The 21,307-nt window shown below is 42.4% G+C and overlaps 1 protein-coding gene across 2 annotated transcripts in view; it reads right to left on the reverse strand.

Annotated features, from left to right (window-relative positions):
- The window catches only part of KDM5B (lysine demethylase 5B), a 97,762-nt gene that overhangs the window by 40,439 nt on the left and 36,016 nt on the right, over positions 1–21,307 (reverse strand). For both annotated transcript variants that reach the window (XM_061631780.1, XM_061631781.1), the window contains exons 11-14: positions 12,309–12,467; positions 10,928–11,109; positions 10,169–10,331; positions 316–435 (exon numbers count right to left, since the gene is read on the reverse strand). In XM_061631780.1, the coding sequence (XP_061487764.1) occupies positions 316–435; positions 10,169–10,331; positions 10,928–11,109; positions 12,309–12,467 (624 nt within the window). The remainder of the gene's footprint in view (positions 1–315; positions 436–10,168; positions 10,332–10,927; positions 11,110–12,308; positions 12,468–21,307) is intronic.

The raw sequence follows: 21,307 nt of genomic DNA on the forward strand, positions 1-21,307 counted from the left end.
ACAGATCTGAACCATCTATCATCATAGCTAGAAACCTAGCAGCATAATTCCATTTGAAACCATTGCAGGAACAATGTTTATAACAGACTTTGCTTCTTAAGGTTAGATGATGAGAAAGTATTCAAAAAATACAGTTTCTTTAAAACCTGATTTCATATTCTAAAAATAAAAATCCAACCCAAAATATCTACACTGATCCTATGCACCATTCATAAAAGTGTTTTGATGGTTAAACAAAACAACACTCCATATAGTAAAACCGACCATTCAAATTTCAGAATATGCTTTCCAATAAAGGCCATATGTAAAATGTACCCAGTCAACGGTGCAGAAATTAACAGCTTCAGCAAAGTTGAAACCTTGATTAAACCCACTATGATAGGCTCTTGGAAATGTAATCACAAATTCACCAGCACACTGGTTGGTACGGTAAATCTAGAACAAAGCAAGGAAAACAAGACAATGACAAAGTGTATGATATAAATTAAGAATTTAAGGAACCTTGAGAAGAGCCATACTAGTGAAACCAAGGGTCCCACTAGTTCAGCATTCTGGTTCCAACACTGCTCAACCCAGGAATCCAGGAAACCCACAAGCATAGCATAAAGGCAAAAACAACAGCCATCCCATTCTTTGTCCCCACCATCTGGTATCCAGAAGTATATTGCTTCTGGACATTTACCTATCAAAGCTATTTGGTACTGATAGACACATCCTCTGTTTGACTAATTGTTTTTTAACGTTATCTATGATGATGGCCATCATCATCAGGAAGCAGTCATAGCTGTCTACAAAGTGGGGCAGCTGTTGGGACCCATGGATGCTGAGGTGCTCCCTAATCCAGGCAACCGATTAGCCTCTGGCCCTGATGCGCTCTCTGTCACATTATGCTGGCAAACACAACAGAGCTGAGATCAAGTATCCTGATCTTGCAGTAGGAGGGAGTTTCTGCCCAGAAACAATCTTGCACCCAAGCAGCAACCTGTTTCCTAGTGACAGCATGCTGCTTGTGCTACATAATGTGATGTTCTGTCCAGCCACCAAAGTTCCCAGTTCACCTTCTTTGCTAATCATGTAAAACAGAGAAGGCAGAATAAGGTTTGTGGATACTAGAACAGAATTCACTTCACAATAACGTGCTCTCACTGGGGGTAGGGAGAAGGAGAAAGCCAGGTCTTAGATGTAAAATATCATTCAGTGAATAGGTCTTGACCTATAAGAGTTTACTTTCTATATTGCGTGAGGTTCCCTGAGGCTTCTACCTTCCTTTAAAAAAGGGGGAGGGAAGCTTGCTATATTCACCAGCTGTTTAAACTGGTGTTACCCTACCAAAGCCTATGATCATGCAGGAGTCTAAATAATCAGTGATTTTCATTTTAACAGAAGTTAAAGTTTCTCCTTGGAGTATAGAAATTCAATGGTTACATTGCCTTTGACAACAGTGAAGTGTGTCAAGATCCTATTGTGAAAATTTCAACTAAAGATTTAAAATTAAGATTCCACAGCACTTTTGCAGAATGCAAAACAGGCTAAACATTCAGCCACATTTTCAAGAAAATTCCCAATGCAACCAATTAGTTTGGGGAATGTAGTCCAAACAAACACCAGTAGGACTCCCAAGTACAGTTTGTATATTATATTCATTAATAGGCAAAAAACCTTGCGGTTTCATCATCATCATCATTTATTACGGTCATAGACCAGATACTACAAAAATACAAGATACAATATCACCATAAAAAATGATCTCCAAGTAAGTACTCCAAGCAATTTTCCTCACTTCTACCAGGTATGAGATCAAGGATGGGCTTAATTATCTGATTTCTAAGATCATGATAGTAAGGACAGCGTAACAGCACATGGGCAATTGTTTCGACCTCATCGCCACTGCAAGGACATTTCCTATCACAGTATGGAATTTTGTTAAATCTACCATCTAAAAGCATTGATGGTAGGGTGTTCATTCTTGCGAGGGTAAATGCCCTGCGGTAACTGGGAATAGTGAGATGGGACAAATATGGCATTGGAATTAGTGGTCTTAAGTTATGCCTATGTTTTCTAACTTGCATTAAATGGTGTTGGTAGTCTATATCTTTAATTCTTTGTAAAATGTTCATCTTAGCTTTTAAGTAGCCCATTTCTTGAATCACAGAGATAGAAAAACCCAGATTCAAAATTTTATCCGTTATCAGCTTCTCCCAGGGGGATTGAAAATTATCTCCCAAGATATGTGGAGAAAGCCCAATGGGGTCAAATTTCAATTTCAACCAGGTGGTGATTCTCAGCGCCCAAATCTTAGATTCTATAGTTGGTAGACCTGCCTCGAGTCTGAGAATAAAACTAGGGATACAACTAGGGACCGCGAAGATAGTTCTCAAAAAGGAGTTTTGTATCGATTCCAAAGCAGAAAAGTTCTCATAAGTACTAACTTGTGCCCCATAGAGTAATTGTGGGATTACTTTTGCAGTAAATACTTTGATTACTGGAATAAAAAGTTGGCCGCCTTTGTTGAAAAAATATGATAGAAGAGCTTTCAGCGTTTTTTTTGCATTCCAAACCATTACCTTTATCTGCATTTGCCATGATCCAGTCGATTGGAATGTTAAACCTAAGTACCTAACAATATTTACTTGTTCGATTGAGTGTCCGTTAATTTGCCAGCGATGTTTCGGTCTTTTTTCTGAAAATATTAAAACCTTCGTTTTCTCATAATTGATTGATAACAACTCCTTCAAACAGAATGCGGCCAAAGTTGCTAAAAGGCGTCTGAGACCAATTGGGGTTCTTGCCAATAAAACTATGTCGTCGGCATACAGAAGTATGGATCTAGGATTGCCAGCTAGCATCGGGGCATGGGAGGAGATGGTAGCCAAGCAATCTACTATTCCATTAATATATATGTTAAATAGTAGTGGAGCTAAAACACATCCCTGTTTAACCCCTTTAAACGTGGGGATGGGATTTGATAAATGGCCCTTGTTGTTACACCTAACCCGCAGGGATGTGTCCACATATAATCCCCGTATCAATAGTAGCAACCTTTTGTCAATATCCATAGCGCTTAGTTTCTCCCAAAGTCTCTCTCGGGAGATAGAGTCAAACGCTGATTTTAAATCAATGAAAGCTGTATACATCATAGTATCTGGCTTGGCCGAGTATTTAGTTATTAGATGGTAAAGAACCAGGGCCTGATCAATAGTTGAGCATCCGGTCCTAAAACCTGCTTGTTCTTGGGCGAATAAATTCTTTTGCTCCACCCAGACGTTCAATTTATCATACAGATGGGTCGCATAAAGTTTACTAATTATATTCAGTAGACTTACTGGTCTATAATTGGCTGGGTCAGTATGAGAACCTTTTTTATATAACGGAATGATTATTGCAAGGCCCCACTCTTTAGGGATTTGCATTGAGTTGTTAATATAAGTAAAAAGGGCAGCTAGCAGAGGGGCCCACCATTCTGGATTTGATTTAAACACTTCCGCTGGAATGTTGTCACTACCAGGGGCTTTCCTCAGCTTAAGTTTGGCAATTAAGTCAAGGACCTCTGATATAGAAACCGGAGCCCATTCAGGAATTTCATTTTCCATATAATGTATTATAGTACCATTATCAATGTTCTTTTGATATAATCTGGCAAAATAATTTCCCCAGATAGCTGGAGCAATATGGCAATCTAGGTTGAGTGAAGGCTTTGGCCAGTTATACGATACAAGTCTCCAGAATAAAGTAGGATTTTTTAACTTGGAAGCATGTAATAAGCGTAGCCAAATTTTATTCAATTCTATTTTCTTTTTCCTTTTAAGCAGATCCTTATATTGCTTCCTTGCCGTACAATAAATTGATAGATGTTCAAATGATCTATTTACTTTATAAGCTTTGTATGTTGATATTAACTGTTTTTTATTGTCATGGCATTCTTGGTCAAACCATGATTTTGAATTTTTGGGGGCACTTTTCCTGTTACGGTTGAAAATTACTAGAAGAGATTTTTGAAGACAAACTAGTAGTTGTTGGAAGTAGGGAAATGGATCCTCAGTATAAGCTGCTGCAATAATTAAATCTTTTATCACTAAGATATCGGGGGAGTTTAACCGTACATTTATTTCTTTTTCTACTTTAGGTATCCATCTCACCCTTCCCGGTCGAATGTCTACCTCTGTTTTAGTAAAGGTCTGATATCCTAGTAATAAGGGTATTACGCTGCAGTTTAGTACAATGTTTAAAGGACGGTGGTCGCTCTCCGGGCGATCCTCCACCTTGAAACTATCCACTAATTGAAACAGCTCCTGTGATACAAAGGCTAGGTCGATTTGAGATGCTCCTCTTGATGAAACATCTCAAATCGACCTAGCCTTTGTATCACAGGTTTAAGAATGTACCTATAGCCCACAGATATTTCTATCAAACTTTAAAAAGCAGGGAAATTGGGCAGCTATAGTGAATGCACCAGGGGAGCAGGAAACCTGACCTCCTCTCTGAGATATTGGGTTGCCCTACAAATTTGTCAAAAAGCAAACACAATTTGGGTTGTTCTTTCACAGTCCAATGCACTTCCTGTGTAGCTTGGAAGAATTTGGTAACATGTGCCTCTGAGCATATGGTGAGTGGTTGCCATCTCCAAAGATGGAGAATTACATTTTTGTATGTTTGTTGGTGTTCTTACTTTGCTTCTTTCCTGTGTTACTATTGTTTCTACAGAGAATCTAATCTAGAAAATTTTATTGTCCTCATTATTCACCCTAGAAATCTGTGTCAAATTTATTTTTATTAATTTCAAAGCCTTTTTATTGGTCAATGTCATGTGATGGTGAAGACAGCCTTTTGTGTTTTATATTGGAGGTTATGTTCTATTTCTATTTTGGGTGCATTAACAGTTGAATCTGAAACTGCAGTTTAATGTAAAATCAGACTGATTACAATATGTTGCTACTTAAGCAATGATTCTAGCTGTTGGAAAAAACAAACTTTGCCTGCCCAAGATGCTTGTTTTCAGCCTGCTACATTTAAACCACTTCATTTAAGGCACAGTGGGCACGGTCAATTAAAAACATAGAGCACACCTAGCATTTTGCTAGAATATATTTCACCTCCCACTGTTTTATCTTGTGCAAACTGAGACACTCCTCATGTCTACTGAAGACTATTCTGCAAAATAGTCAGTGCCATTATTCCACAATAGTTTTTGTAGTGTTGCAAAGTGTTGCTGTACTTCACATATTCCCAGAAATAGAAACAAAAGAAAATGATTTCCTATAGGAAACTTCACTAAAATTGCAAAGTAAATCAGACATATTTAAAGTGACCATCTGAACTATATCAACTGTCTTAATAATGTTGCTTCCTCCCTGCTAAAACAAGATCAGCACAGCATGTCTTCTTTTTATTATTTGGGTTGATTGCAGGTGTTGCCACCACTCACCATATGCTCAGGGGCACATGTCACCAAATTCTTCCAAGCTACACAGGAAGTGCATTGGACTGTGAAAGAACAACCCAAATTGTGTTTGCTTTTTGCCAAATTTGTAGGGCAGTACAATATCTTAGAGAGGAGGTCAGATCTCCTGCTCTCTGGTGCATTCACTATAGCTGCCCAATTTCCCTGCTTTTTAAAGTTTGATAGAAATATCTGTGGACTATAGGTACATTCTTAAACCGCAAGGTTTTTTGCCTATTAGTGAATTTCTATGCTTTTTAATCCGGGAGGTAAGAAATGGGATCCTGTGCAAGTGTGCTGAGAATTGATTGATCATTTGCATGCTTATTGAGTTTAGTGGGATTTACTCCCCTGCAATCATGCTTAGGTTAGGTGAAACTGACCACAGGGGATGGGTAGGAGAGGAGGCAGAGGAGGGAGGGCAGAGGGAAGGAGGGGGGTGGAAGCAGGCAGAAGGGGAGGGGAGGAGAAGGGCAGGTTTGATCATTTGCATGTTTATTGAGTTCAGTGGGATTTACTCCCATGCAGTCATGCTTAGGATAGGTAAAACTGACTGGGGAGGGGGAGGGAGAGAAGGAATAGGCAGGGAAGGAGGAAGAAGGAAGAGGGGAGGGGAGGAGGAAGGGAGAGGAAAGGGGAAGGAGGGGAAAGGCAGGTCTTGATTATTTGCATGCTTACTGAGTTAAATGAGATTTATTCCTATGCAATCATGTTTAGGATAGGAAAAACTGACCATGTGGGTGGAGGAAGGGAAGGGGAGAGGAGAGGGAAGGAGAAAGGGAGGGGAGAGGAGAGCAGAAGGAGGGGACTGGAGGGAGGAGGGGATTGGAGGGGGAGAGGCAAAGGAAGGGGGAGGGCAGTTTGATCATATGCATGCTTTTTGAATTCAGTGTTATTTACACCCATGCAATCATGCTTAAGATAGGTAAAATTGACCATGGTGAGGAGGAGGGGCACTGGGCAGAGGGGAAGCCCCTTTCCTTTCCCAAAGGAAAACATTGTGAATAGTATCACTGCTTTTCAGGGTTTCCCCCAACTTTTTATTCTACAGCAGGCACATGAAGCCTCCCACCCAAATTTAAACCAAAGCTATCCCTGGCAACATTCACACAATACTGTTCTTTCATTTTAGGCAGTCATGGCTTCTCCCAAAGAATCCTGGGAAGTGTAGTTAGTGAAGGATGCTGAGAGTTGCTAGGAGACACCCTGTTCCCCTCACAGAGCTTCAGTCAGAGTGGCTGACTGTTAAACCAGTCTGGCCACTGGAGCTCTGCCAGTGGAATAGGAGTCTCCTCTCAGCACCTTTCACAAACTACACTTCCCAAGATTCTTTGGGGGAAGCCATGACTGTCTCAAGTAGAATCAAAGTCTGGTGTGGGTGTGGCCCCGATTAGGCAAGCCAAGCAACTGTGAGTCTGGCTTTTAGAACACTGACAGTTGGTTCTTACTGAGCATGACCGACATTATCACTGAGTTCAAGCCAAAATTTCTTAAAATAGTTAAAAATCAGCCAGGCATTTTTTTTAACTTTTAAACTGCAGAGGATGAAGTTCAGAGTATGGGACAAAGTCAGTATCAGGATTACAGGTACTCTGTGAAGATGGCTGATTTTTTAATGAATTTCAACAGATTATGAGAACTCACCGCAAAAAGTCCAAAAGGGCTCTGGGGCTTTTCTCTCTCTTTTTAGAATTTGAACTCTCAATTCTCTCTGACTGTTTTATGTAACACCATGAAAATTTACAGGGTTGTTAAGCACGCGTTTCTGAGTTCAGGACTATAAGTTTTGTAAGGTTTTGTTTTCAAATGAGCTTATGGGAAGTGTCAGAATGGGAAGGGGGAGTATTTTCAATTTAACATTGCGGAATGTGAAAAATCCATGCTAGCTATAGTATACAGCCACTCTTGTGGCTGTATAATACTCGTACTGACAGGAGGAATTGTTCCTTGGCCATAGTCCATACCAGAATATGAGCAGACAATGCAAAAACCCACCACAAAAAAAACTATTTTAACTTCTGAACAGTAAAGTTTGGCTTACTTATTTTCAGGATGGAAACCCAAGGAACTCAAAGGCATACTAGCGAGGTATGCTGAATGGACTAACAAACACCTAACTGCCATTCAGGCACTCTCTGTGATTCGTTAGCAAACTACATACAAACACCCAGAGACAAGTAAACTGAACATTAACTACTAATAAATAATTTAAACAGACAAATAGATAAGGATATAACTCAGCCAGACTGAAGAGCAAGGCGAAAATCAATACTGCTCAAGCGAGGCAGGAAAACGAACTAGCACTCCATGGGAGGGGCCGCAGTAACGGTCTGTTTGGAGTGTTAACTCTTTCCTGCCTCAAGCACTAGCAAGGAAGACAATACCACTTGGGGGTGTCCTGGTGCCCACTGGAAAAACCTCTTTTCAGTTTAGAATAAGGACAACGTGAAGATGCAATGCCCTATTTGGAATACAGAAAGCAGATTGTAGCTAATTTTGATTTGCTTTCTTTAACCGAAGGAATGTCTTTATGGATGTCCATGGACTAACTAAAATCAAGGTACTATGACCATGCCCTATGCCTTATCCTTTCTAACATTTTAAAATCCTTTCACACCTTATGTTATAAAAATACAAGAGATTGATTTAGTACCTTGACTTTATTCTTTTGCATTTATTGATTGGTCAGGGAATATATTCTCGAGGTCTGTTGTTTCCATGGACTAATACATAAGTGAAATGTCACATTAGAATACAAAACACACTTGGATCATACACAGATGATCCTAATTATAAGACAGTTAGCAGGAGCCCTGTCTGCCACCAACATTACTATCTGTAATGCACCGGCAGAATAGCAGCCTTCTGGAGGAGTCTGAAGGCTTGGCTAACTAGCCCCACCTGTGAAAAATAACTTTGATGCAGCTGTGGCTGGTTTCTGGGGGGAAGCCTATTTATTTGGAGGCTGCTGTTTGTGGGGTGGCCCTAATGAGACGTTCCAAAGAGCGATCACTCTTTCAGGGTGAGATAGTAGAGAGAATAGTAGAGTTGGAAGGGGCCTATAAGGCCATCAAGTCCAACCCCCTGCTCAATGCAGGAATCCAAACCAAAGCATTCCCGACTGATGGCTGTCCAGCTGCCTCTTGAAGGCCTCCCGTGTTGGAGAGCCCACTACCTCTCTACCTAATTGGTTCCATTGTCATATGGCTCTAACAGTTAGGACATTTTTCCTGATGTTCAGTCGAAATCTGGCTTCCTGCAACTTGAGCCCATTATTCCCTGTCCTGCACTCTGGGACGATCGAGAAGAGATCCCGGCCCTCCTCTGTGTGACAACCTTTCATGTACTTGAAGAGTGCTATCATATCTCCCCTCAGGCTTCTCTTCTCCAGGATAAACATACCCAGTTCTTTCAGTCTCTCCTCATAGGACTTTGTTTCCTGTCCTTTGATCATCCTTGTTGCCCTCCCCTGAACCTGTTCCAGTTTGTCTGCATCCTTCTTGAAGTGCAGAGACCAGAACTGGACGCAGTACTCAAGATGAGGCTTAATCAGTGCTGAACAGAGGGGAACTAATACTTCACGCGATTTGGAAACTATACTTCTGTTAATGCAGCATAAAACAAGAAGGTTATGAGGGCAAGGTTATTCTCCCATGGGTAATTGGTTGTGGATGGGCTTGCTCCTAGGGTGAAAGATTGGAGCAGCTAGGGGGCACGGTAAATTAAGTGGGAGATGAAATGCTGCAGAGGCAATATCTGTGGTGAGAGCATGAACGCAGCTCACAAATGTGATTGGTGGGTATTTGGCAATTTTGCTATTTTGTATTGTTTTGATTGCTTTATTGTTCTTTTATTGTATCTTACTTTTATACTAATATGTTGTTTACTCCTTTGGGGGCCTTTGCGCCAGAAGGCGGTATGTAACAAATGGTAACATCTCATATTTTTGGCACCAGGGCAAGACTTTCTTCTACTCCCAGGCATTTGATTGTTGTTGTTGTTGTTTTCCAGCGGCTTGTGAGTTCACTGTTTTAATGGTAATTAAATGGTAAGTTTCAATAGCAGGGAACAAGTGTATAATCACTTTTAGGAACATAGGAAGCTGCCTTATACCAAGTCAGACCATTGGTCCATCTATCCACACAGACATTTTATTGTGTGCAATCTTTATATTTTACTTCTTTGTATTTGTTGTACGTCACCTTGAAACCTTTGTGGCATAAAGAGAGAAAGACAACTAATACTAATTGTAACTTTTTACATTTAGATTTTCCATTCTGGTGTTACTTTTCCACCTTTACTCCTTTATGGGAATAGCCCCAAAGCAGCCCCACTGAGGAAAAATTGTTGTATCAGAATTGGTCTTACAATCACAGGATTGCCACCTAGTGATTACGATTTGCACAAAAAGGACCTATGGGTAACAGAAGAATTTGCAGTCTCCACTATGGCCTTAGGCTCATTTATTTTGCAGAAATAGGAGCTCAGAAAAGCAGAAATTGGTTTCTCTCATTTTCAAGTAAGTTGCTGATAAGCAGTGACAGTACTGTCCTTTGTATCCCCTAATGTGATGCCCTTTGTATCACACACTTATACGCCAGTATAAAAACACCACAACTTTTGGTGTTTGCAAAAATAATTAAATGACATCAGATAATACAAAATAATGGCTTAAGGTGTAAACCTTGCACTAGAAAGGATAAGGGTGAAAACAGAAGCTCAATGACTTACAGGGACACCATGAGACATTAGTGTATTGGGATTCATAATTGTAACCAGCTGGTGTAAAAGGTCTGGCTGAGATTCAAATAGCTCAGGAGCCAGCTTCTTCATTACATCTTCCAGTTGCTCAGCTGCATATCCTGGGGCTCCATACCATGTTTTAGGCTCCCCCCTGCGAACATTAAAAAAGAAAATAAAACAATGGTATCAGGAAATATGGAAATTAGCGCTTATGGAAAAACTAACACAGTTTAAAAGCAATGAGACAAGGAACGGAAGCAGATAAGTTCTATGAACAATGGTACAGCTTTATTGTATTTGTTAGTCAAAGTGATGGGGCTTGCAAGCCTCCAGCCTTGCTTGGACAGATCTGGCAATCCACATTGGGATAATCTCTGAAAAATAATACAGGACAACTAATTTAATTCATACTTACTTCCCTAGAGCATTATATGTATAACTACTCTTATAGATAACTGAGCTATTTTCTCTCACTGTTGTATAAGTTACATCCGTTTTGTATTCTGTTCTATCCAAAACCAATAAAAACATTATTATTATTATTATTATTATTATTTTAAAGTAGAATAAATAATCATTTGTATGCTTTAGGCTCATAATTATGTATAACAAGTAGGTAGACAAGCTAGATATGCAAAAATACAAACACAAATATTAATGTTGAAGGAAAACATTACAATTTAATCTGGCAACCTATATATGGCAGGTTACATACATATATATATGCTTGGTTCACTATAAACTCACCAGTGCAGATAGTTGATGGAATAGCTCCAGTGATCCTCAATATGCCAGCAAAATGAGGAAAAACACATCCCTACATACAGCCAGGGCAACTTCATCCCACATATATCTGCCGTTATGTGAGCAAGTACAGATTGTTCCATCACAGGCATATTATTCAAATTCCATCCACTATCAAGATACTCCTAAAAACAAAGCAAAAGGGAGAGTCCACAGATATAAGATAAACCAAGTTAAAAAGGCAGCAGAGGTTTCTATTTGATAAGAACATTTTCTAGTTTGACAGCTATATAAAATGCCACAGAAATGGGTAGTCCTACAACTATTGATGTAACATGAGCCTGTCCAGCAAAATAAATGTAGGTATTTTCTTATTAAATATTTTTTGTACTCATGTCCTTATACACAAGTATTACAGATCACATGGGTTACTTCCACATTGGAAATAGGATGTCTTAGCATTGCTAAGCCCAATGTAAGGGAGGAAAATTTCTCCTTCTCAGCACTGAAAAGCAGCAGAACTTCTCGCTGCTTTCAAAAACTCCATAGTTCCATCAAGTCAGAGAAGGAAGGGGGATTGTATGGAGTCTCTGAATGCTTTACAAAAGAGCAATATATTTCACTGTTTTGCAAACATCTCCAGCTTTGGGCAACACTCTTCCCTCAACTTGGAGCTTAAGGAAACAAAATTAAATAACATTTATCACAGTAGCTCTGTCCCAGTGTAACAAAGAAGTGAAGACAGGGAAACCAAGGCTTTAAACATAATGGGGAAAGGGATGTGACTGTAGCGCTAAGATGATCTACAGTGGCACCAGGGTTGCACTGCTCTTCTGATGGTTTTTAAATACAGCTGGAATAAATGTGCTCCAAAAAGGAATGGAAGAAAAACAAGAGAAAGACAAAAGAACAATGATTTGATTATAGGTTACTGGGTCACCTGGATGATCTGCAAAAAGTATGTGAATAAAAGATAATGATTGTGGATAAAACACCTAGTTTAGAAGCAGCTATGGTTGAATAACCATAGAAACTCTGAGCAGCTAGGTAACTGATCTCAAATCATTCCCTTCTGGGATGATATTCTTGGCCCAACTATTTTGCCAGTTACTCTGGTGCTTCAGCTGGCAGAGTATGTTATTGTGGTTGCTTAGCACCTCATTCACTTCTTATGGCAACATGTTTTCCTTACTCCTCTCATAGAATCAACAAGATAGTTATTTGGGGGCTGAAAAATACAACAGTGATCATCTAACTCACAAGGAGAGAAACGGTCAAAAGACAAAAGCCAGCCCTATTTGCTCATTTCTTAGTTTGAATCCATGACGTTTATACATGTTCTAAATAGCCCACATTCCAAATATTGGTCAAGATCAAATCTTACCTCTTCTTCTGGTCTTAATTTAATTTTCCCACCTCTCACAGGAAACCCACTGCCAAACTCCTTTGAAGCAATATCAGCACCATATTCCACTGTGACATCTTCTTCAATTGTGCTAACAAGACGCCAAAATTCTTTCTCAACCAGTTCTGTAGGAACCATCTGAACAGCAGGCAGATAAAAATTACTCACCAACAAATAAATCATTCAAAACAAAAAATACAACGTCAAGATATAAAGAAGCCAGATGGAATCATGAGGTGGTGGTGGATTAGAGTTACTATCCCCAACACAGAGAAGGAAGAATCCCATCCCCAATCAAAAAAATAAAATTACAGTAGGTGTACTGCAAATATAGCAACTGGGACAGACCACAGTAAAACGAGACAAAGAAAGAGAGCTATAGAAGTACTAACAGCACTCATCAGTGGTGAAAGCCAAGGAAAACTCCACTTCCCTATTTTCCCTGGACCAGCTGGAGTACCAGACAGAAACCTAGGGGTCCTTGCATGAATAGATATGCCAATGGGAAGAGGGAGCTGAGCCAGTGGATGTTCCAGGCATCTCAGGGCTCAAATAGTTAATACATTTTAAGTAAGGAAAATCATATTTCTAGGGCCACAATTTCCACAGTCTCTAAGGGGAATCAGTAAGAATTAGATATATAATTAAGCATCACTGGTTATTTCAGCATTCTTTGTGGTCAGCTGTTGCTTTCTATTACTACAATACATGCTATTCTAGGAGATGGATAAGTACTAAAAATAAAACATTTACATTGGCACTGTTAGATGGTGCTTCATAACTCCTTTTAACTATTTCATTAAATCACATGCTAGAGAAAATGTTACAAAGGTGACAAAATGAGTTTGTCAGTTGATAACTAATACATCTACTGCCCAAAGGACTTGGCTGATAGACAATATGGAAGTGTCCTAATAAATAATAAGTACCGAGTAGGATATAAGCTCTTTCTGGAGCCAGCCAGACATCTGCACATTAAAAATGTAGATTACGCTTAATTCCTTTAAAATGCCAGGGTGGAAGCGGGGAGGCAAGAATAGTTCCACACCTTAACTTATTCCACCACCACCCACTCACTGGTTCTCTCCAGAGGTTTCTCTCCTAGGAGGAGTTCATTCTGCTATCTCAGGCTTCATTATATTAAAAAAACAGGAATGGAAGCAGCTGCCATTCTGTGTTTTAAATGGACCTTTGGTCTCACCTGAAGGGTGATTTTCATAGGAGGACTGCCATCAAGCGGGTTATAGCTCCACCTATCGTCCGAAGGCAAGAATGTTTTTGAAGTCAAGACTAGGGGCCCCTCCCACTCTCCAGTTCATTCGCAGTGAGTCCAAAGAGAGATATCTAAAAATGCAGGAGAAAAGGCCAACGGGCCTACCAGCAAAGACATAACACAATAGCAATAATCATAATAATATGACTCTAACATAGCGATATAACATTAATAGCAGTCTTGACTTCACTAGTAAATCTAATATAATAGTGTAACAGGAGTATATGAAAAAAACCCCAAAATATCTAGGTATCCAGGTATCCTCCAACTGGGAGGGTCGTGATGGCAGTCCTCCTATGAAAATCACCCTTCAGGTGAGACCAATGGTCCATTTTCCATAAGAGGACTGCCATCAAGCGGGATGTACCAAAGCAGCCCATAACAGGGAGGGACCACCCACATCCTAATCATCATTAAGAACCTGTTGCAGCACTCGTCTGCCAAAAGAGGCATCGACAGAGGCATAACGATCTATTTTGTAATGCCTTATAAACGAGTGTGGGGTAGACCAAACAGCAGCTCTGCAAATATCAGCAACAGGAGCGTTGGTAGCAAAAGCAGCCGTAGTGGCCGCTGACCTAGTGGAATGAGCTGTTATACTAGCTGGAACTGGAAGCTTAAGGGACTCATAGGCTAAGGTAATACATGCACGCAACCAGTGGGATAAGGTGGAATTAGCTACTTTATGCCCCACAGAACGTGGATGAAAGGATACAAACAAAGACTCAGTTCATCGTATATCCTGGGTCCTAGACAGGTAGGTCTTGAGAGCCCTCCGAACAAGTCTTCTCTAGAGGATGGGTAGGATTCGGACAAAATGAAGGAAGAACAATGTCCTGGTTGCAATGGAAAACTGAATTGACCTTGGGACAGAAGGAAGGATCAGTTTTCAGCACAAAAGAGTCCTTGTGAAAGACACAGAGATGGCGGGCAGAAGACAATGTGCCCAGTTCCGAAACTCGTCTCACAGAGGTGATCGCGATCAGGAACAGGACCTTGAATGACAACAGACGTAAAGGCACAGTCCTAAGGGGCTCGAACGGAGGGCATTGTAAAGCCTGTAGGACCTTCGACAAACTCCATGAGGGAAAACGGTGGAATACAGCCAGTGAGCGTAACGCGGTTCTCCTCAGAAAACATTTGATGAATGGGTGCGAGGCAATAGGAGCACCAGCGGAGGACACTGAGAGAATGGACGACAGAGTGGATGCATGTCGACGTAAGGTGTTGGGTCTAAGTCCCATCAGGAGGCCCCTATGAAGGAATTGCAGCACCTGTTGTATTGTGGCCTGGGAAGGATCGAGGTGCTGGGACTGACACCACCTGGAAAATGCCACCCAAGTATGTTGATATATACAGGTGGTTGATGGTCGTCTCGAGGCCAAGATAATGTCAATAACAGCATCAGACAGGCCAGAAGACCTTAAATGTCCCCGTTCAAAAGCCACGCTGTTAGCTTGAGCCAATTGGGGTCCTGATGCAATATTGGGCCCTGGGATAAGAGGTCTGGCCTGACCGGGAGCGTCCGAGGGTCCGTCACTGACATGGCAAGGAGATCCGAGAACCACGGTCGACGGGGCCAATATGGAGCTATCAGAACCAGTTTGGCCCTCTCACGTCGCGCCTTTCTCAAGGTTCTGGCTAACAGTGGTATTGGAGGGAAGGCGTACAATAGGCCATCCGGCCACGGTAGCGATAGGGCATCCACCGCTTCCGCTGTCGTGTCCAGGTATCGAGCGAAGTACCTGGGTAGCTGGCAATTGCGACTGGAGGCAAACAGATCGACTGAGAAGACGCCGAACCGACACTGGAGAAGATGGAAAATGGTCGGATGAAGTTTCCATTCTCCCGGAAAGACCTGTTGTCTGCTGAGCCAGTCTGCTGTCACATTCCAAATTCCTCTGAGATGTTCTGCTTTTAAGGATTGTAGATGTTGCTCTGCCCAGTCAAATATGAGGGAAGCTAGGTTCTGCAGAGGACGGGACCTGGTCCCCCCTTGCCTGTTTAAATGAGATTTGGCACACGTGTTGTCCGTTCGAATGAGAACATGGTCCAAGGGGAACAGAGACTGAAAATGGAGCAGAGCTAAGTGGACAGCCTTCAGTTCTAGCCAATTGATGCTCTGAGTCTGCTCTGCTGTGGTCCAAACCCCCTGAACGAACTGGGAGTTGCAGTGGGCTCCCCAGCCGAGGAGACTGGCATCTGTGGTGATAACAGTCCTGCGGGGTTCTCTGAACGGAGTGCCCTGGGTGAGATGTTGGACCCTCGTCCACCAGCGGAATGAAAGACGCAGTGCGGGGCTCAGGGGAATTGCTCGATGATTTGACCTGGCAATGTCCTGCTGAAACGGCAACAAAGCCCACTGGAGTTGGCGAGTATGAGCTCGAGCCCATGGCACAATATGGTGGACACCAACATTCCGAGAGCCGTAGCTAGAAGCATGACGTCTGCGGTTGCGTGGCGCATCAGAGACCGTGCGATGTCTGTGATAGCAGTTATGCGGTCTGGAGACAGTAACACCGTCGCCTGCAGGATGTCCAACATCGCCCCTAGATGTTGTAGGCGTTGGGTTGGTTGGAGATGGCTTTTGTCGAAATTGACTAGCCAGCCGTAGGCCTGCAAGACATGGAGCGTGAGCGTTAGATGGCGATGAGCCAGCTCCCTGGAACTCGCCCGTATTAAAAGATCGTCCAAGTAGGGGTAGATATGGACCCCTTGAAGCCGGAGGTAAGCCACTAGTATGAGTAGCACATTGGTAAATACGGCATCGCTCGATATTGAAAATGCTGGGGGCCGAAAGCAAACTGAAGGAATTTTCTGTGGGCTATGCAAATAGGCACATGGAGACTTCCGGGAAGGGTGACTTCGCTTGTGCCTGCTTTTGAGACGGGCTCCCGCCTCAAAAGAAGCTTATTCAGATATAAATCAGTCAGAACATTTTTTTTTGACTGATGAAATTTCTCCCGGGCAGGGAGAAACTTAGAGATCAACCTCAAAAGCCTGTTTTTGTTGGGAGGACTGGATTTCATTAATTTATGAGAAAAGGTCCAGCCAGCAATGCCGGACGGACTTCCGAACAAGCTCTATCTGATTAATGCGATACGTTTATCTTTTCTTCAAAGAGAAAACGGACTAACAGGCAAGCACCCTTCTTTCTATTATTTTTTTTACTTGGTTTAAATTGTTGCAGCAAAAAGAGATTTGTCAAATGAATCAGCTTTAAAGAACTTCTGGGTGAGCTATAACTCTTCTCTATTATTCACGAAATTAACAGCTTATCTCTGTTTCTATTGCAAAAAGCTGTCCTGGAAGTGCATTCTAAAGATATAAACAGAAGAGGGATTTCTATTCCGAGGAACATTATATTGTCTGGGACTATTCTCTTTTTGGTCTATTTTATTTTGACGAATCTGCTTCTTCACGACGCCACTAGCTGTTTTGATGCTGGGAACTAAATTTGTTTTGTGTTCTTGAACATAGAGAGATAAGGCAGGCTGCTCTGTTTATACTGTGATGTCATCAAGCCTGGAATATTAACCCAATTGTTGCTGAAATAAGAAGTGGTTCTTCTTTATTTTTGTTTTGTTTTGTTTTCGTGGTTTTAAAAATGGCAATCAAGAAAGTGGCTGAGAATCTGGAAGTAATTATGTTTCAGAAAATAATGGATGAGATTGAGATAACGAAACAAACCCTGCGACAGGGCAGTAAGGAGCTGAAAACTGAACTGAGCAAAATGACGCAGGAGCTTAAAGAAATAGGGGATCCTGTGAGAGAGGAGAATGAGATCAGAGATGAGAAAAGAAAAAATAAAGGGAAGATACAAGCCCTGGAGATTGGAACAAATGTGGAATTGGAAAAAGATCTGGAGTTTATGGATATTAGAAATAAAATCTACTGTTTGGAATTTAACGTTATCTCTGAAGAAATTAATGAAGATATTAGAGATAAAGTTATCAATGGCTTGGATAATCTTCTGGACTGGAATGACGTGATGGAGCTTGATATAGAGAAAATCTATGGAATTAACTGCAGCCATGTGACAATGGAAAAACTCTCAAGAGATGAGCCAGTGCATTTTGTAAAAAAGAAGAACACAGATATGACTTTACAACAATATTTCAGCAACTTATTCAGAATTGATGGCAAGAAAATATTTGGGATAGAGGAAATTCCCATCAGACTCTTATTATATGACTATGGCTATGACAGCAAGATTATTATGGAATACTGATAATGGAAGATTGGACACTGAAATTACTGGACTTAACAGGACTATTGAAGATGGAAGATGGAATTAATATGGATAATGGAATAATGGCTATTGAAATTATTGGACCTAACAGATTTTGATGAGATGGATTAATCGATATGTTTATTTGGACTATGGTTATGACAATAAGATTATTATTATTATTAACGAGATGGATTAATCGACAGGTTTATTTGGAGAAAAATTGATAGATATATCAAGAATTGAAACCTCTCTTTGACTTTTTGTGGAAAGAATAAAGTAATGTTTATGAGATTTGATGATTAATTAAGATAACTACTGGAGGAAAGTGATTTTATAATATAATTTAAGAGACAGGATTGTTATATATTGTAGACCTACAACTGATTTGATCTGCGACAAATGGGAAGTCAACATTTTATTTTTTTGTTTAATCATTTTTGTTTTGTTTTGTTTTTTGTCTTTGAATGTTTTATGATTTTGTTTTGTATGTTTTATGAAAATTTGAATAAAAATTATTGTAAAAAAAAAAAAAGCAAATAGGCACATGGAGATACGCTTCCTTTAGGTCGATAGAAGCCAGGAAGTCTCCTTCTTGAAGGCTTTCTGTAATGGAGTGGAGGGATTCCATTTTGAACCTGCGATACTTTACGAAACGGTTGATGAACTTGAGGTCCATCACCGCCCTCCATGACAGATCTCGTTTGGGCACAGCAAACAGGAGGGAGTACACCCCTTCCGACCTCTCTGTTGTAGGGACTGGCTCTATCGCTGCTGTGTCCAAGAGGTGATGTATGGCTGTCTGCATGATGCAGTGCCTGGATGGTGCCCTGGGACAAGGGGAGGGATGAAATCTGTCCGGAGGGATTGCCGAAAACTCTAGTGCATAGCCATAACGAAAAAGATCTCTGATCCAGGCGACCTGAGTCAGACACAGCCAATGGTCTCCAAACAGAAGCAGTCTGCCCCCAACTGGTATCGCATCACTACTGTCTGTGCTGGCGAGACCCTCCCTGATATGAGGACGTTGAGGTACCTCTGCGCCCCTGGTACTGACCTCTGCCTGGGAAACATCTGTTCCAGACTCCCCTGGAGGGACGGAAATCATAGGTTTGGAAATCGCAGCCTCGTCCCCAGGCCGCGTTCCTCGAAAGGGCTGGGATGTGCGGTATGAGGTGAAACGTCTGAAAGGCCTGCGATCAACGTTCCTGACAGTGGCCAAGACAGGCTTTCGAGCATCCTTGGGGTCAACAAGCACTGCCTTTAGGGCTTCCTCGCCAAAGAGTAATGAGCCGGAATAAGGTGCCCTTGATAAATTAACCCTGGCTGTAGAGTCCGCTTGCCAGTGACGAAACCAGAGGGTCCACCGAGCGGCTACCTGAGCTGCCATAGCTCTTGCTCCCAGCTGATTTGCGTCCAAGGTGGCATCAGCCACAAAAGCCGCTGTCTTGCGCAATTTCATCAGTGACCTCCTCAGAGAGACAGGATCGGGATTAGGATCATCTAAGAGGTCATCCAACCACATCATCGCTGCCCTGGAAAAGATGGAAGCTGATGCAGAGGCTCGCATGGAGAAAGCGGTGGCCTCATGATTCTTGCGTAAGGCAAAGTCCAGCCTCCGCTCAGTGGCGTCCTTTAAATGTGAATCTCCTTCCCTCGGCAAAAGGGATCTAGAAACTAGACTGGAGATCGGCTTGTCTATGCCAGGGACGGCCAGTCTGCTTGTAAAGTCCGGAGCCAAAGAGTAAAGTCTGTCCGCAAGGGCGTTAAAACGGCGTGTTTGTAATGGATGAGACCATTTGTCCTTGGCCAGTTTAGCAATAGGATCTGGCACAGGAAGGTAGTGCTCTGCTGGTGTGGGGGATTTCAAGACCCTGGCCCCTTTAATAGCGGGAGTGGCAGCTGCAGGTTGTGTAGATTGGAGACCAAGGGTGTTCAATACTCTGCGAGCAAGGGGCTGATAATCTAAGGCATCAAACAGGCGATAAGATGTATTCTCCTCATGTTCCGAATGATCACTCCACTCGTCTCCTTCGGCTTGCACAGCAAATGGTGACTCCTCCCCACAAGAAACGTCATCAAAAAACCTGCCCCTGGCAATGTCAAAAGGATTTGGAGAGCATGATGGATCTGCCTCATTGCGTACATAGTGGTCCACACTGCGCTGAGGAATGGCGGGGACTTGTGACGGTGACTGTGTTTCAGTGAAGAACGACAGCATGTCTTGTAGTTGTGATATGAACTCATGAGACAGCTGCAGCCCCGGTGAAGTAGATGGTTGCACTTGTAGAGGCGACATTATGGACAGCTCAGCAGGCTGTGAAGATGAATAAGCCCTAGGTGGTAATATGGGAGGAGGGTGGCTGGCTGCTGGTTGGTCAGGAAACCCAGCAAAGTCCTCCTCGGAGGAGGATGCAGTCGGAGAGTGAAAGAGATTCGTTAACTGTTCCTGGCCCGCCCCCTCAGAAACCGGAACAGAGACGTAGCGTGGCTGCTTGGTTGTGCTGTGGCTGGATAGATGTTTAGTTTTGGCAACCGCTTTGGTGTGCTTATGCTTGGCCGCCTTAGATTGTTTCGGCTTGGTTGCCTGAGTTGTCGCTGGCTGTTCCACCATCATATATTTTCTAGGGGGTTCAGTACACGGCCACGGATGGGGCAGAATGTACAGACCCGAACAGGCTCAGTACACGGCCACGGATGGGGCAGAATGCACCGGCTCAGATGGCTAAGTACACGGCCACGGATGGGGCAGAATGTACCATTTCAACAGCGTTGGTACACGGCCACGGATGGGGCAGAATGTACAGTATCAACAGCCTTGGTACACGGCCACGGATGGGGCGGAATGTACAGATCGAATAGCCTTGGTACACGGCCACGGATGGGGCAGAATGTACAGTTCCAGACAGCCTGAGTATACGCAGAATGTACAATTTCAAACAGCCTTGGTACACGGCCACCGATGGGGCAGAATGCACAGTTCCAAACAGGCTTTGCACACGGCCACGGATGGGGCAGAATGCACAGTTCCAACTAGGCTGGATACATGAAACAGCTTCAATAGTCAGCTTCAGGCAGCAGTTTGTGTTGAAGAACTTATAGCAGGATTATAGAGGTTCTGCTCTGCAGCATACACACAGAAACTGACAGAAAAGGCAGAAACTGACAGAAAAGGCCTAGAACAGAATTGTTTACTATGGAAAGGACCAAACAGAAAGGGCGGGAAACGAGGGGGAGGAACAAAATGGCGCCCGCGAAAAGAGCGGGAAAATTGGCCAATCAGAAAGGCTTGGGGCGATGAAGAAGCAATGGCAGTCACAGGGGAGCACCAGCGAGCTCAAAAAACGGCCTCAAAAAACGCTCTGGAGCCGCGGGGCTGAGAAGCGCAGTCACGGCTTAGAGAGCGAGCCAGATCTCTACAGCCGCGGGACAGACTCAGCAAGTGAGGGGAATAAGGAGCCGCAGCCGCAGGCT

This window comes from Rhineura floridana, chromosome 6, assembly GCF_030035675.1.
Source record: "Rhineura floridana isolate rRhiFlo1 chromosome 6, rRhiFlo1.hap2, whole genome shotgun sequence".
NCBI lineage: Eukaryota > Metazoa > Chordata > Lepidosauria > Squamata > Rhineuridae > Rhineura > Rhineura floridana.